This window comes from Cucurbita pepo, chromosome 20, assembly GCF_057944985.1.
Source record: "Cucurbita pepo subsp. pepo isolate OVF chromosome 20, ASM5794498v1, whole genome shotgun sequence".
NCBI lineage: Eukaryota > Viridiplantae > Streptophyta > Magnoliopsida > Cucurbitales > Cucurbitaceae > Cucurbita > Cucurbita pepo.
Genome location: NC_141817.1, coordinates 3,197,966 through 3,212,517, shown reverse-complemented (window position 1 = coordinate 3,212,517; position 14,552 = coordinate 3,197,966). Strand labels below are relative to the sequence as shown.

The 14,552-nt window shown below is 36.1% G+C and overlaps 4 protein-coding genes across 4 annotated transcripts; 2 read left to right on the top strand and 2 right to left on the bottom strand.

Annotated features, from left to right (window-relative positions):
• The first annotated feature begins 874 nt into the window (after positions 1 to 874).
• Positions 875 to 2,951, top strand: LOC111782539 (protein kinase PINOID). The gene is made up of 2 exons (XM_023663304.2): positions 875 to 1,665; positions 1,964 to 2,951. The coding sequence occupies exons 1-2, from the start codon at positions 1,070 to 1,072 to the stop codon at positions 2,778 to 2,780; spliced, it is 1,413 nt and encodes a 470-aa protein (XP_023519072.2). The 5' UTR covers positions 875 to 1,069; the 3' UTR covers positions 2,781 to 2,951.
• Positions 2,952 to 7,338: 4,387 nt separating this feature from the next.
• LOC111782578 (uncharacterized) lies at positions 7,339 to 8,710 on the top strand. Its single transcript, XM_023663350.2, has 2 exons — positions 7,339 to 7,552; positions 7,630 to 8,710. The coding sequence occupies exons 1-2, from the start codon at positions 7,450 to 7,452 to the stop codon at positions 8,463 to 8,465; spliced, it is 939 nt and encodes a 312-aa protein (XP_023519118.2). The 5' UTR covers positions 7,339 to 7,449; the 3' UTR covers positions 8,466 to 8,710.
• On the bottom strand, positions 8,563 to 11,062 carry LOC111782579 (BAG family molecular chaperone regulator 3). The gene is made up of 4 exons (XM_087120389.1): positions 10,434 to 11,062; positions 9,949 to 10,205; positions 9,032 to 9,178; positions 8,563 to 8,867 (listed from the first exon to the last, which is right to left on the bottom strand). Exons 1-4 carry the CDS (start codon positions 10,717 to 10,719, stop codon positions 8,730 to 8,732), a joined length of 828 nt encoding a protein of 275 aa, XP_086976515.1. The 5' UTR covers positions 10,720 to 11,062; the 3' UTR covers positions 8,563 to 8,729.
• Positions 11,063 to 11,972: 910 nt separating this feature from the next.
• On the bottom strand, positions 11,973 to 13,798 carry LOC111783387 (methyl jasmonate esterase 1-like). The gene is made up of 3 exons (XM_087120435.1): positions 13,414 to 13,798; positions 12,536 to 12,658; positions 11,973 to 12,409 (listed from the first exon to the last, which is right to left on the bottom strand). Exons 1-3 carry the CDS (start codon positions 13,657 to 13,659, stop codon positions 12,119 to 12,121), a joined length of 660 nt encoding a protein of 219 aa, XP_086976561.1. The 5' UTR covers positions 13,660 to 13,798; the 3' UTR covers positions 11,973 to 12,118.
• Positions 13,799 to 14,552: the final 754 nt, after the last annotated feature.

Below are 14,552 nucleotides of genomic sequence, written 5' to 3'. Positions count from 1 at the left end.
AATAAATACACGTCAGAATCTTATTTATTTCTATTAAATCACGACAAATATTTGACTCCCATCCTACTATTAATGTATCTACTTTTCCAAGAGAAATTTTTAAAAACTAAAATAAATTCATTTCATTTATCAATTTTCTCACCTTTAAAATGTGTCAAATATCATCATTTAATTTTAAATTTAATATGTCCTCCACCTTCAAAAGTTTTTTAATTTTTTATTTCTTATTTTTAATATATTTTCTATTTTTTAAATTAATGAGAAATTTTAATATTAAAATTTCAATTTATACATTAAATTTTATTAGGTGAGGATTGAAGGTTACTGATGATGAACTAGATACAGAGCTCGACAGGTGAGGATTGAAGTACAAAGCTGAAAAAATACACGAGCTAAAATTCCACTCACCCGTGATAAAATGATAAGGTGGGGAATTGCTTAAGAAATGAACGAAAATAAGATTGAAATAGGGATGTTCATTTATCGTGCACGATCCCACCTATCACAAAAAGAAGATTAAAATAGGAGGCCATAGGCTTAAGACACAAAGATGCTCATTTATCCTACAGGGTCCCACCCGCTCAAGCGAAGGAGCAAGAAAAGATTTCTCGATTCTTGTTCTTACCCAAATTCTCGTCTCTCTCACTCGAGATTGAAATAGAAGGCAAAGACACGTACGCTTCCCCGTCTCCACTCCTTGGTCAATTATATTCCCCATTCTCGTTCGTGGGCATTTTTTTTTTACCGGGATGAAAATTGAAATGGGTAAGGGTTAAAATGGGGAATTTGATTTTTAACCAAGATTGAGAATCAAAATCTCCGTACGCCCAACGCATAAATACCCCCACAACTACTTCCTCGCGCTTCCATCTCTCTTTTCAGCTCTCTCTCTCTCTCTCTCTCTCTCTCTAAGCATTGCTTCTGAGCGAGTTACAGAGTCAGATACAGTCCGGCTTCCCTTCTTCTTCTTCTTCTTCTGATTCGAATGCCCGCATTCATTGTTTCTATATTCGATTCGATTCGATTTTCGTATTTGATTTCTGGGTTTTGTTCTGTTTCTCCATAAGAAATGTTAGAACAGCTCGCACGAGGCTCAGACGGGGAGGACCTACCTTACGAATCCGCCATTAATTCCAATTCCAGTCAAAATTCCATGAGCAGTGACAGTTGTAGCAGTTTCAGTCGTCTCTCATTCGACGCCGCCACTGATTTACCCACTTCCCGATCCTCACCGGAGAGTCTCGATTTAAAGCCTCACCGATCATCTGATTTCGCTTACTCTGCTATTCGTCGTCGAAAATCCAAACTCACCTTCCGTGATTTTCGTCTCCTCCGCCGCATCGGCGCCGGTGACATTGGCACCGTCTACCTATGTCAGCTTAGAAACTCAACCGAAGGTTGTTATGAAGATGAAGATGACGATTCCTGTTTGTACGCCATGAAAGTAGTGGATAAGGATGCTCTGGAATTGAAGAAAAAGGTGCACAGAGCAGAAATGGAGAGGAAAATATTGAAAATGCTTGACCATCCGTTTTTGCCTACTCTTTACGCTGAATTTGAAGCTTCCCATTTCTCTTGCATCGTTATGGAGTTTTGTTCCGGCGGCGATTTGCATTCTCTCCGCCATAAACAGCCGCGGAAACGCTTCTCTCTCGCCTCTGCAAGGTACAGAAACAGAGCATCCTTAAAACTCTGTTTTATATTACTTATCCATTTTCATCATCACTGGAAACACACTGAGATTCTACGTAGATTCCTGGAAAGCTGCAACTCTTCTGGAACGATTGAAATTAAAATATTAATGTTTATATATATATATATATAATTGAATTCACAGGTTTCAGTATGTTTTTTGTTTGCTTGTGATGTCAAAACCTGAGATGTTACAATCTTGTCTGCTTTAGCTTTCTGTGATGTCTCCTTCAATGGAAATTATTAAATTAATTTTGTGCATAATTTTCAGGTTTTACGCCGCTGAAGTTCTTGTTGCTTTAGAGTATCTTCACATGCTTGGAATTATTTACAGAGACCTTAAGCCGGAGAATGTTCTTGTCCGATCAGATGGTCATATTATGTTATCGGATTTCGATTTATCTCTCTGTTCCGACGCTACTCCTGCCGTTGAATCGCCGAATTCCTCCCCTAATCCGGCATTGCCTGACTCAACGGCGTTCCCCCGAACCAACGCCGCCGCTGCCGCCTCCACAGCTCCTTTTTCCTGCCTCTATAATCGGCTTTTCCGGTCGCGGAAGGTTCAAACCTTGACACCCAACTGGCTCTTTGTTGCGGAGCCTGTCTCCGCTCGGTCGTGCTCCTTCGTCGGTACCCATGAATATGTCTCGCCGGAAGTTGCCGCCGGCGGATCCCACGGCAACGCCGTCGACTGGTGGGCGTTCGGAGTATTTCTCTACGAGCTGATCTATGGCCGGACGCCTTTCGCAGCGTCATCGAACGAGACGACGCTAAGGAACATCATAAAGAAGCCGTTGACGTTTCCGACCACAGGGTCGTCTGGGACGCTTGAACACCACGCGCGGGACCTGATATCCGGGTTGCTAAACAAAGACCCGACCCGAAGACTAGGGTCGAAACGCGGATCCGCCGACATAAAAAAGCACCCGTTCTTCAAGAGCCTGAACTTCGCCCTCATCCGATCGCTGACTCCGCCGGAAGTCCCCGGCGTTGTAATTCCGCAGAAGCCAAAGCCGAAGCCGAAGCCGATAGCGTCAAGCAAAGCCAAGGTGAAGCCGGCTCATTCAGCTGGGTTCGATTACTTCTGAATGAATCGACGGTGGGTAGGAAGGCCACGTGGCGCACCGAAACAGCCGGGTTTTTTAACTGGCAGATGACAGTCAAACGTGTATATTCGATCTGCTCCCATTTTCCACCTCTCCCCATCGACTTTGACGTATGTTTAAGTGACCTCCTCGTGATACTATATTATTTTCCCATTTTTATAACTTCCAAAAAAAAAAAAAAAAAAAAAAATTAATTTCATCCTTTTTGGTTAATTTTTTCAATAAATCAATCAAATCCTTTCATTAAAGTGGGAAGAAAAAAAAAAAAAAAAAGAGAGAAAATAATAAAACATAAATAATTATCTTTATTACCCAAAACAAAAAAGCCTTTCCCCTAATTTCGGTCTCCTTTTCACTACAAATCCCCAAGATTTTGCATAGCCTATATATTTCTTTTTTGAAATTAAAAAATAAATAATCTTATTTATTTATTTTTGTAAAAAAGGTCCCACCAATGGCAATGCTTAGACATTTAAGATATATTCATCATGTGGGGAATAAGTGGGGCAAAACCAAAGCATCAACGGCTAGGATTCTCCCATCAAACCCTTTTATTTAAAATTAAAAAAAAAATCTAAATATTATTTGAGTTTTAGAGGTAAAGCCGAAGCAAACATACCATGTAATAATAATAATAATAATAATAATAATAATAATAATAATAATAATAAAAATAAAAGATTCTTTTTTTCTTTTTTCTTTTTCCTTTTCTTTTTGTTTATTTAAATAATAATAATAAATAAAATTTCATATAAGTCGAGGTTGTAAAGGACGAACTTTGCGAGGGTTTTGGAAGGGGGTGTGAGGAAGCACGCGCGGGGTGGAAGAGGTAAGGTAGAGCGCGTGGTGGAGACGTGAGATGAGTGCGAAGGGGGGTTATGTGAGAAGGGATCAAGACGGGACCGTTTTGACAACACATGGAGTGTCCTGGACCTGGTGATCACCTGCCAACCAGGCAGCCCAAACAGGCATCTTTAAAGCACTGTCCCCCTCCCCCTTCCTCTTCTTGTCTTAACACTGTACCCAAACAAGACAATTCCTTACCTGTCTCTACCCACCAATTCCCTTTCGCCACGTGTCCCCCCCTTTTCCCTCCTAATTCTCTCCCATTATAATCTTTCTAATCTATTAGACTTCATAATTCTCAATACTATCTTCCAAAACAAACATATCCATTTTCATTTTAAATTATTAACATTTTATACTTATAGACAAACCTGTCCATTAAGTAGGACAGATACGAGTAAGCTTTCCACATCTCCGATCCCACCTATTTTATTGCTCACCACAATAAAATTCTCCATTTTGCAGGGATTGACGTGGATATTTCCCGTCGACAATTGAGGATTCTCCAAGTAAGGTGAGATGGGGTTTAGAGCAGGTACAGGGTCGTGGATGGAGATGCTGAATATAATCATTATCCCGACCCTTCTTAGCTCAAGAGACGACGAGTAAGTAATTCTCAAGTTAACAAAAATATTTATTTTTTAAAATTTGAACGATATTAAAAATTTAGCCTTACACTAACGTTAAAAAGGGACATTTTACAAAGACCATATTAAATTAAGCTTGAATCTTACTCGAAAGTAAAACAAACAAACAAACAAAAAAAAAAAAAAAAAAAAAAAAAAAAAAAAAAAAAAAAAAAAAAGAGGAAGTTAGGGACAAAATTAAGAGCAAATGATGTGAGATTAGACAGAGTTAATTAAGAAAAATAATGAAGAGGGTAATAATTAGAACGTGGTAAAACTACAATCAGAAGTCAACCAGACAACTACCTACCAGTAGAACCGTAAAAAAGTAAAAAAAAAAAAGTAAATATTATTTTGATACAATTAATTTTTCAACCATAATACATCAGATTGGCGTCAGAATTTGAACCCTAAGGTCGGGTGGGTCCCACACTGGCAATAAGTCCATTTCTTCTTCATTGCCAAAACGGCGTCGCAGACCTATACTATACTGACCCTAATTCTTTTCATTTATTTCCCAATAATTTTCATCTTTTTAATTATTTATCGTTCTTTAAAATACACCACTTTTTATTTATTTATTATTATTTTCTAATTTCCAATTATAAGAACTTGGTTTGATATATATATATAAATAAAATAATAAATTTAATATATATTTTAAAGAATGGTAGAAAAAGAATTATATAAAAAAAAGAAAAAAGCAATAAATGAGGGGGGGTCACGTGAGGCGGGCATGCAACGTAACTTGTGCCTAGAGAGAGAACGAGAGGTAGTCTGTAGCGTTACGCGGCTTATTTCTATGGATTTTTTTAATTAAAATAGAAAAAAAGGAAAAAAGGAATAATAATTTGAAAATAATTCGGGAGAAAAGTAGGGAATAGGGAGTAGGCCTGCTAAAGTGACAGGTGGGGGATGTACTGTGAGCATTGATAGAAGGGAGAGGTGGGGCCCGCTAAGAAATCACTGTTACTGATTACCACGTCTGTAATTTTCATTGGTCATTTATGGTCCTATCACCAGGTACGTCCGTCACCCTACCACCTTTTCTTTATATTTATTTATTTGTTTTTTTTTTTTTTTTTTATTTTTAAATTTTGTGTATTTGTACGTAAATCTGAGATTAATAATAATTTTACATTTATTACAGAATTGGATGAAGCTTTTATTCCCCAGCTTTATACTTACAACAACACAGAGCTTGCTTTCGAATTAATTACCAATTATTTTAATATCTAAATTAATAAAAAAAATATATATATATTTTTGTCTTAAATAATATTTAAATCCTTTTAATTTTGATGAATTTATCTAAAACAATATTTTGATTTATGTGTTTTTAATATGGTTAATTTTAGTTCTTAAACATTGTAAAATAATAATAATTTCATTTAAGAAAAACACGAATATGTATATGTTTAGGCTTTGAATAATATCTAAACATATTCAAATTAAAAAAAAAAAAAAAATCTAACCAACATAGTTACCATTAGATTTGAATAGAAATGGTTAATATTTTGTTTAAAAAATATTTTAAATTTTTGAAACACAGTTGAATTTTCAAAAGTTTAAGATTTTAAGGGTATTTTTGAAACTTTTTAAATTTTAAGGGTATTTTTGAAATATTAAAAGTTTAAAAGTATTTTCCAAAATAAAATATTAACGATTTTCATTTCAAATTTACTGTAAAAGTATTTTTTTTATTTTTTAAATAAGTATATTTTAGATTTTTTTTTATTAAAATACAAATTTTAAATGTTGTTTATTTATTAATTTAGTCACAAATATTTGAAATTACTTATAATAATTAGCTTTTTCTTTATAAAAAAATATTTTTATGCAATTAAAAATTTTAAAAATAATTTGTTAAAAATTGGCATAATAATTGAAAAAAAAAATAGAAAAAATGGAGGGACCATAGGCGGTGGAAAGGGTGGAGCATGGGACTAAGGCACACCGCGAAGGGGGGCCGTTGGGGGTCCGCTCTCAATTAAATCGGCTCTAAAATATTAATTTTATGCAAAATGTCTATATTTATTAAATCCATTTTTTTTATAGTCAAATCAATTGAGTGGGCGAAAATGAGGAAGCCTTTCATGAGATTCCTCATCGAGTTGGAGAAACATTCTTTATAAGAGTGTGGAAACGTTTCCCTCGTACACACATTTTAAAATCGTGAGCCTGAAGATAATACATAACAGACCGAAACAGACAATATCTACTAACAGTGAGCTTGGGCTGTTTCACTTTCACTGTCCTCTTCCCGCATAAAAATATATAATATAATATTCAAAATAATATATAAAAACTAAAATTTCTATACTTCATAGTGTTTCTGCCATAAATTTTTTTTTTTTTTGGAGGGAGCGAGGATGGGAACAACCTCATTTAGCTAGGGTGACGATGGAAACAGAAATCAAATGGGGGGAGGGGGGGAGTGAGGACGGAAACAAAGAATATAATTTCCGTCTCCAGCCTCATTTAGCTAGGGCGAGGACGGGAACAGAGAATAGAATTTCCGTCCCCAAACCTTATTTAGCTAGGGCGAGAACGGGAACAAAGAATATAATTTCCGTCTCTAGCCTCATTTAGCTATGGCAAGGACAGGAACAGAGAATATAATTTCCGTCCCCAACCTCATATAGCTATGGCAAGGACGGGAAAAAAGAATATAATTTCCATCCTCAGTCTCATTTAGCTATGGTAAGGACATGAACAAAGAATATAATTTACATCTCTAGTCTCATTTAGCTAACGATGAGAAATCTCTCTCGACTCTCTCGTGCTAATTAGAGTAGATCCCTAGCTCCACGAATTAAATAAACATTTCAACCTAAATTAAAAAAATTAAAGAACATATCATATACATGTTCCAATACAAACGATCCAAGTAAATAGGGAGCAAAGAGAAAAAACAGAAGACAAATGAAAAAGTCAATGGATGAGCAATGATTGCGGAGGATCACAGCAAAAACCGACCATTTTCAGACATGGATGCACAAACAAAACATAGAATATTTGTTGGATCCCAACACAAACAAAAGGCAATTAACCCATTGTTTTGCATACACAAAGAAGAAGGAAAGGAGAGATTGACCCAAAAACCAGTCTCTCTTTTTCTTCTAACCATTTCTAATTAGCATATTTGAATTCTTCTTCTCCTCCTCCTCCTCCTCCTCATGGACTCCGCCGGCATCACCCGCATTCGAGCATTGTCGTCCCCTGAATTAGTCGAGGGCTCCACAAGTCCACGACAACCCCATGTCGATCAAAACTTCATTGGTTTGTCGACTTGTTCTGTTTTTTTTAAATTTAGTTTCTTTTCGAGATATATGATGAGTTTGCTTTTGATTGTTTAGGAGTATCTACGAATGTGAGGATTTTGTTGAAACTAATCCACGAGTACAAAGAGGCTTCCATGAAAGGAAATAATGGGAGTAGAGATCAAAGGATATCTGAAATGATGCTTATACTTGATGAAGTCAAATCCCAAATCCAAAGAGCACAAATTCTTGGTAAGCGAAGGGAAGCCGGGCTTCGAAGGTGCAACACGGATCTTAGGCGAAACGTTCCGAGGGACAAAAAACCGTCGAATGAACCGATAACCGATGAGAAGGAGAAGTTGAGGAGAGAGCTGAATGCAAGCATAGCAGCTCGGAAAAGCCTCGAGAGCATATGCTCAAGCATCGGAAAGGAGAAGGAGATCATCGCGAAGGAGCTAGCGAGGACGGTTCAACAATTGCATGGAATGGAAGAACATGTGAATGATCTCAAAGCACAAAATGAAATGCTAATGTGCAAAGTTCAAGCTTGTGTTGCAGAGCATAGAGGGTTAAAAAACAACAATCTACCTGATGCCCAAGGCAGCATTGAAGCCCTCCAAAAACGAAACAAAGCCTTGACCGAACAGCTTCTCAAGTCGCTCGACGCCTACCGATCCTTGAAGCGAAAGCTCAAAGAATATCAAGAGAGAAGAAATGGGGCTAATGCAAGAATGGAAGAAATGGGACACCGAGTTCGAGTCGGACTCGATAGGATTCATAGTTTCAAAGAAATGATCATACAAAGCGACGACGACAATCAAATCGACATTGAGCATGAGATCTCTGAATTGGAACATATGTTCAAATGCTTCGACTCCGAGATATCCAAACACGTCAAGATCAAGAAACACGAGCGCGTCAATACCGATTAGTCACCGCTTCCTGCTCGAGTTTATACTAGAAACAGTAGCACACACCCATACTAACTCCTAATCCAAAACCTGCTTTTGTTTGGTATGGCCTTGAGAGTTGAGAAACATAGAAGTAATTGATTACTAGCTCAGTTGCTTTAGTTTTAGTGTACTGTTTGAACCTTAAACCATTCAATAATTCAGCAGGAACCTTAAACCATTCCAACTGTCCGTTTCGTCGTTCGGTTACCTCGAAAACTCGAAAACATATGAAAAAAACAAGGATCAAAGGTCAATAAGAGATGGCCAGTGATCAAACGTCTCCCATTTGGTTGTAACAATCACAGGCTTCACAACTTCCACCCCTGCATTTCTAACCTTCAAAACATCAAGCATTTCAACACATTTCTGCACTCTCTTCCCCTGCAATAAAAAAAGCAAGGTCGAATTGGTATCGTTTTTTGACGATTCGGGGTCGTATAGAACTCGGCGTTGATAGCACTATTACTGCCATCAAGAACATGGCGGGCTCTCGATCGGGTCGGGCTTGGTTTGGTTTTATGATGAACAGAGAGAGATGTTTTTACCTGCACAATTTTCTGAGTGGAAGCAGCTCCTTCTGCAGCAATGGTGTCAAGCTTGATGGCTTGCATCATCAGCATCTCTATCAGTGTGGTGATCTGAATTTCAGGAACCTTGATTCCATTTGATATTGATTCTTCCATTACAGAAACCTGTTCATAATTCATGAGTTTTTCACTGTTTCATCGTGATGGACATTCAAACCGTTGCTATATTTTTGTTACTGTTCTTTGATTTCAACTTATTTGAGTTGAGTTAGATTCAAATAAATGAAAATGTTATGAACTTAACCCATCTAAATTTATTATTAATTTTAAAATATACATTTTTACGTGTAATACAATTATATATACAATATTTATTTAATTTTTAAAAAATATTTATTCTCCTGCCACTTTTAAAAATAAGTTTTAATTATTTTTAAAATATATATTGAAATTAAGTTATAAATTTTAATTAAATATTTTAAGAGTTATTTAATTTGAACCAGCAATACAATTTTTATTCCACTCATATAATTATAAATAATATTAATTGATATAATTACTTATTTAGGATTTAAACGTACCAATCTAAATTTATGGTTAATTCTTATAATACAATGCGTATATTTATTTAATTTTTATTCTCCAATAACTTTGAGAATAAATTTTAAGGTAATTTTTAAAAATATATATATTAAATAGATACTTGAAGAGTTAATATTTAATAATTAAAATAAATGACTAGAATAATTGAAACCAAACCTAGGTTCATTTTTTAATAAATTTGTTTGAGTTTGGAAAAAATTTATAATTTATTTCTGCAATGAAATAATTAGAAATAATATTAAAATTTTGATATAATTAGATTTATTTATATAATAATAATAAAAAATAAAAAAAAACAAAAAAAAAAACAGAGATTAAAAATAGAAGGTGACCTGGTCGGCGAGCTTATCAAGTTCCATGGAGACGGCGGAAATGGCCCGATGAGCGGTCTGTATCTTAGCGTTCCTTTTGGTTTCAGTGTATCTTCTTTCAATGCTGGCCGGATCCTCAACCAACACCACTTTCGATCTGTTTTTCACTCCACAGCCCTCCAAATACTCCCCGTTTTCCCTCTCTCTCCCTCTGTAAATCACCTTCTGCTCCGCCGCCTCCAGCCCTGTCTCCGCCGTCAGCGCCCTCTTCAGCTCCCCTGTTTCCCAATAAAACCAAAAAAAAAAAAAAAACCATACCTATGTTTAATTTCCACTTTCTCCCGGATCTTGCAAAAACGAAGCAACCCCACATGTTATTTTATGTCAAATTATCGAAAGATTTGTTCTTTTTTACCAATTTATGATGAACAACACACTGGTTTTTTTTTTTTTTTTTTTTTTTTTTTTTTTTTTTTTTTTTTTTTTTTTTTTTTTTTTTTTTTTACCGAATGTGGCTTGGGAGCTGATGGGGATCTCGAATCGGACGGCGCCAAATGCGACTCTGAGGCGGAGAATCGGTGCCGGTGACTCGGATTTGTCAGTTCGCTTCTGAACCAGCATTCCGCCCGGCCTCATTTCCCAGTCGAATGGCTCGTCGCCGGCAGCAGCAGAGGAAGAAGAAGAAAACGACGTCGTTGAGGATGATTGTGCGGCTTTACCATTAACCACATTGCGATTGTGATTGTGATTGTGATTGTGATTGTGATTGTGATTGGGTGTTCTCTTCATCATTTTCCGGCCTCCACGGACGGCGGCGGGAGCTCTGTTTTGGCCGGGAAATCTAAGTGGGGGGAAAAATGGAGAAAGATTGATCTTTTGAAAGTGGGATTTCTTGTTTTAAGAAGAGGAAAAAAGAAACTAATAATTTGATGAAATTGGAAGGAGCGGAATGGATTTTTGTGCCGACAAAAAACAGAGTGTCAGTTGATGAATGAAAGTGGGGTTTTATACCGCCGGAGAACTGTCGTGTTCGTCAGACTTCCGGGGAAGCTGACTGGAAAGTTCCCATCTCCAATGGGAGACTGCCACGTCATCCGGTCAGCTAGATTGTTTTTCGATGACAGCTAAGCTGAAGATTCGTGCCGACATTTTAAGAAAGCATCCGAGAATAGAGAAAATATATATAAATAAATAAAGGCGGGGAACGTCGACACGTATACAGATTCCATTGGATGGTGACTGACTGTGTAAGACAGGCAGGTAACTTAATCTCTCTCTCTCTCGCTCTCTGATTTTTGTATGTTTTTTTATTTACTAATTTGCCATTAATTTTTCTTCTATTATTGTGATATGAAGTCTGAACATACATCTGTACTTTTATATATATATATATAAATAATAATAATATAGTTTGGATTAAAGATTGAAATTCAATAATCAAATTAAAATTAAGTTTTAATAATTAAAAAATTATATCTCAATCAATTTTAAGTTTGAATCTCTTGTTGTTGAACCGTTTTTACGAGTGAATATTTTCAAGAGGCAGCTCAACTTCAAGCCGAGTGTCAAGTGTTATGATCCCCGGTTTGTACGAATAAGACTCATGTTGGTTTGTACAGATAGTTTTCACTTTTAAAATCCGTTCGAGACAAGTAGATAGCATGAATGAGTTTTCAAAAGATGACATGGGTTACAAGAGTTATCAAAGCACGAATTCCATACCACAAAAAGAAATCGTCTCGTGATCCATTAGAATTGAAAGGAAGACTCATCAACCTACGAGAAACTTAGAGTTAATACCACGTGGTGAACCCAACAAACTAATAGAAGTATTTATTTACAAAGAGCGCCACGTTTAAGTGTACGATCGTTCCCTATCAAACAGTTCAAGCCAAAGGCAACCGAAGCTTTCGTTTGAACCGAATTACTAGCAAAATGTGCAACGTCAACCAGAGTTATTTATAAATCATAAACATGAAGGGTCGTGATATGCAAAAATTTGAGTATTTTCCCTAAATTCGATAGGTTATTGTAATACTATATAATACATAGAAAATAACATAAAATTAAATTATATTCTAATTTTAAAATTATAAATTTCACGACACGTGTTATGAGGTAATATTTTAGAAGGAAGAACAATTTCAATAAATTTGTAATTACATGAGCAACCTTACCACATTGGTAAAGATCAAAAGTCGAGTAGAGAAACTTGTTGGGCAATATGTCCGAGTTTATAGGCAAGCTCGATCGGCTTAGATATCATGACCATATGATCTGATCCTTTAATCTCCACAACAATATTAGGTGGGTTATTCTCAATCATCCACAACTGAAAATTCATCGTCGCCATCAAATCTCCCTCTGTAATAACGTAAGCCCTTTTCAAAGACCCGTATCTTTCTTTTGTGAACTCGAACTCAGAACCATTGATTTTCAATAGAGGAAAAGGTCTCACCAACGTGATTGCCAATGACAAATCCTGCATGTTACATACATATCGTAAAGTTTTAAGAGTCTTTTTCAATTGATTTTTTAAGTGGTTAAAAATTATTTCGGTTAAAAAGTCAGTTCAAACATATTGAATTAGAGAAGTGAAGGAGATTACCTCGGGTGGTGAGAGTGAGTAGAGATGTTTTGCCAACTTTAAAGGACCCAAAATATAAGACGTTGGAGGCTTGTCCTCTCCATTTTCGTACACATTATGACTGTCCAACGGTGGAGATCGTTCCTTTTCGTCATTCGATTTGTAAATATAGCAACAACAAAAAAAAAAAAAGTTTAATCTAAGAAAATGCCTAGCCATCACTATAGGTTATTACTACGTCGATTTTATGGCCAACATTTTATTAAATTTTTCGAGAATAATTATGGTTAACAAAACATAATATCATTCGAAAAAAACAAAAGGTAATAGAGTATATCAAATCTAAACTTTGTGTCAAATTCGTCAATTTATGAGCCGATTGGTTTAGGGTCGGTTGTATGTTGACACTAAGTTGAGTATCAAAAACATAAAGTTATTCAAAATGTTGATCCCGTCGGAAAAAATTTATCCCCAATTTGGCCATTAAAAAAACTGAAAATTTAATCAAATGTAGGAGAGGAGAACGAAACATTCTGGTGTGAAAATCTCTCACTAGCAGACATATTTTAGAAACCTTAAGAGGAAGCTTAGAAGAGAGCTAAAAAAACCATATTTGCTAGTTGTGGGTTTTGGACTATTACAAATATTATTAGAGCGAGACATCGGGCGATGTGTCAGCGAGGACACTGGACCTCGAAGAGGGTGGATTGGGAAGTCTTACACTGATTGAAGAAGGGAACTAGTGTCAGTAAGGACATAGGCACGAAATGGGTGGATTGTGATGAGTGCTAGCGAGGACGCAGGGTCCCGAAGAGGGTGAATTGAATTGTGAAATTTAAGAAGTACAACGAATAATTATGTGGAAACATTTCCTTAGCAGACTCGTTCTAAAAATTTACCTCGGCACGAACGGTGGAAACACTGAGATTGAGACCAGCCATGGAGGCAGCGACAAAGACACCAACAGAGATCCTTTCTGGGAATTCCTCCAAAGCAACGGCAACTCCCAGCCCGCCGAAGCTGTGGCCGACGAGGACCACCCTCTCGCCGGAGGGCAAACCGGCCAAGAACTCCGTCAACGGCTGAAAGTAGTGGAAGGCTGAGGATATTGTCTTGGGCTGCCTGGGGTCGAGAGCTTGTACCATGACCACGCCCCATGGCAGGAACCGTGCACCAGCACGAAGTGGTTCTTTTTGTTTGTGGGTTCGCCGGCCGCCGGAGAGGATAAGAAGATGAGAAGCAGCAGATGCCTCAGCAGAGATGAGGCGTTTTTCATTGGGCGGTGTGTGTGAGCCATTAGAATACCAATTTTTGGTGAATTATCCTATTCAAGTTTTTTTTTTCATCCATCCATACATATATACGTTCTCTAGTCCTCACCGGGTATCACAATTGCACTCTTTCAAAATTTAATTAACAGTTAAGTCACGTAATTAAGTTTAGGTCTCGATCAATACATGTATGCTCAAATCTTTGATCGAACTTATAAGGAAAAAATTTGAAAACTAGAGCAGAAAATATTTTCTAAGGATTTAAGAAATCAATGAAAAATACTAGGGAGTGTACATGGTCCCGGTTCAACTGATGAATTTACCCAAACAAAAAGTTAGGGTTGGTTGGATTGGTAACCCAATCCAACCCTTTATTTTCGAGTTCCGTTGTCAATTTTTGTTGAAGTTTTATTTATCCACCATTTATAACTCAATCCAACCTCAAACAAACACAAGTTAATGTATAATTATTAAAAAATAAAATAAAATAAATAATAATAATAATAAAAACAAGCAAAAATAGTAACATAGAAACTTAGTTCAATATTGTCATAAAATTAAATACAACTAAATACCGATCTTTGCTAAGAATTGATTAAAGTAACAAAAATAAAATATAAAGATAGATCATGAAATTAAATAAACAATAATGATTAGTTAATAATATAACAAAAATAAAAAACATAGAAAGTCTTAAACTATTAAGAAAATAAAAATAAATATAAATTGTGATATAATAGATAATAAATACAGAAAATAAAAATAAA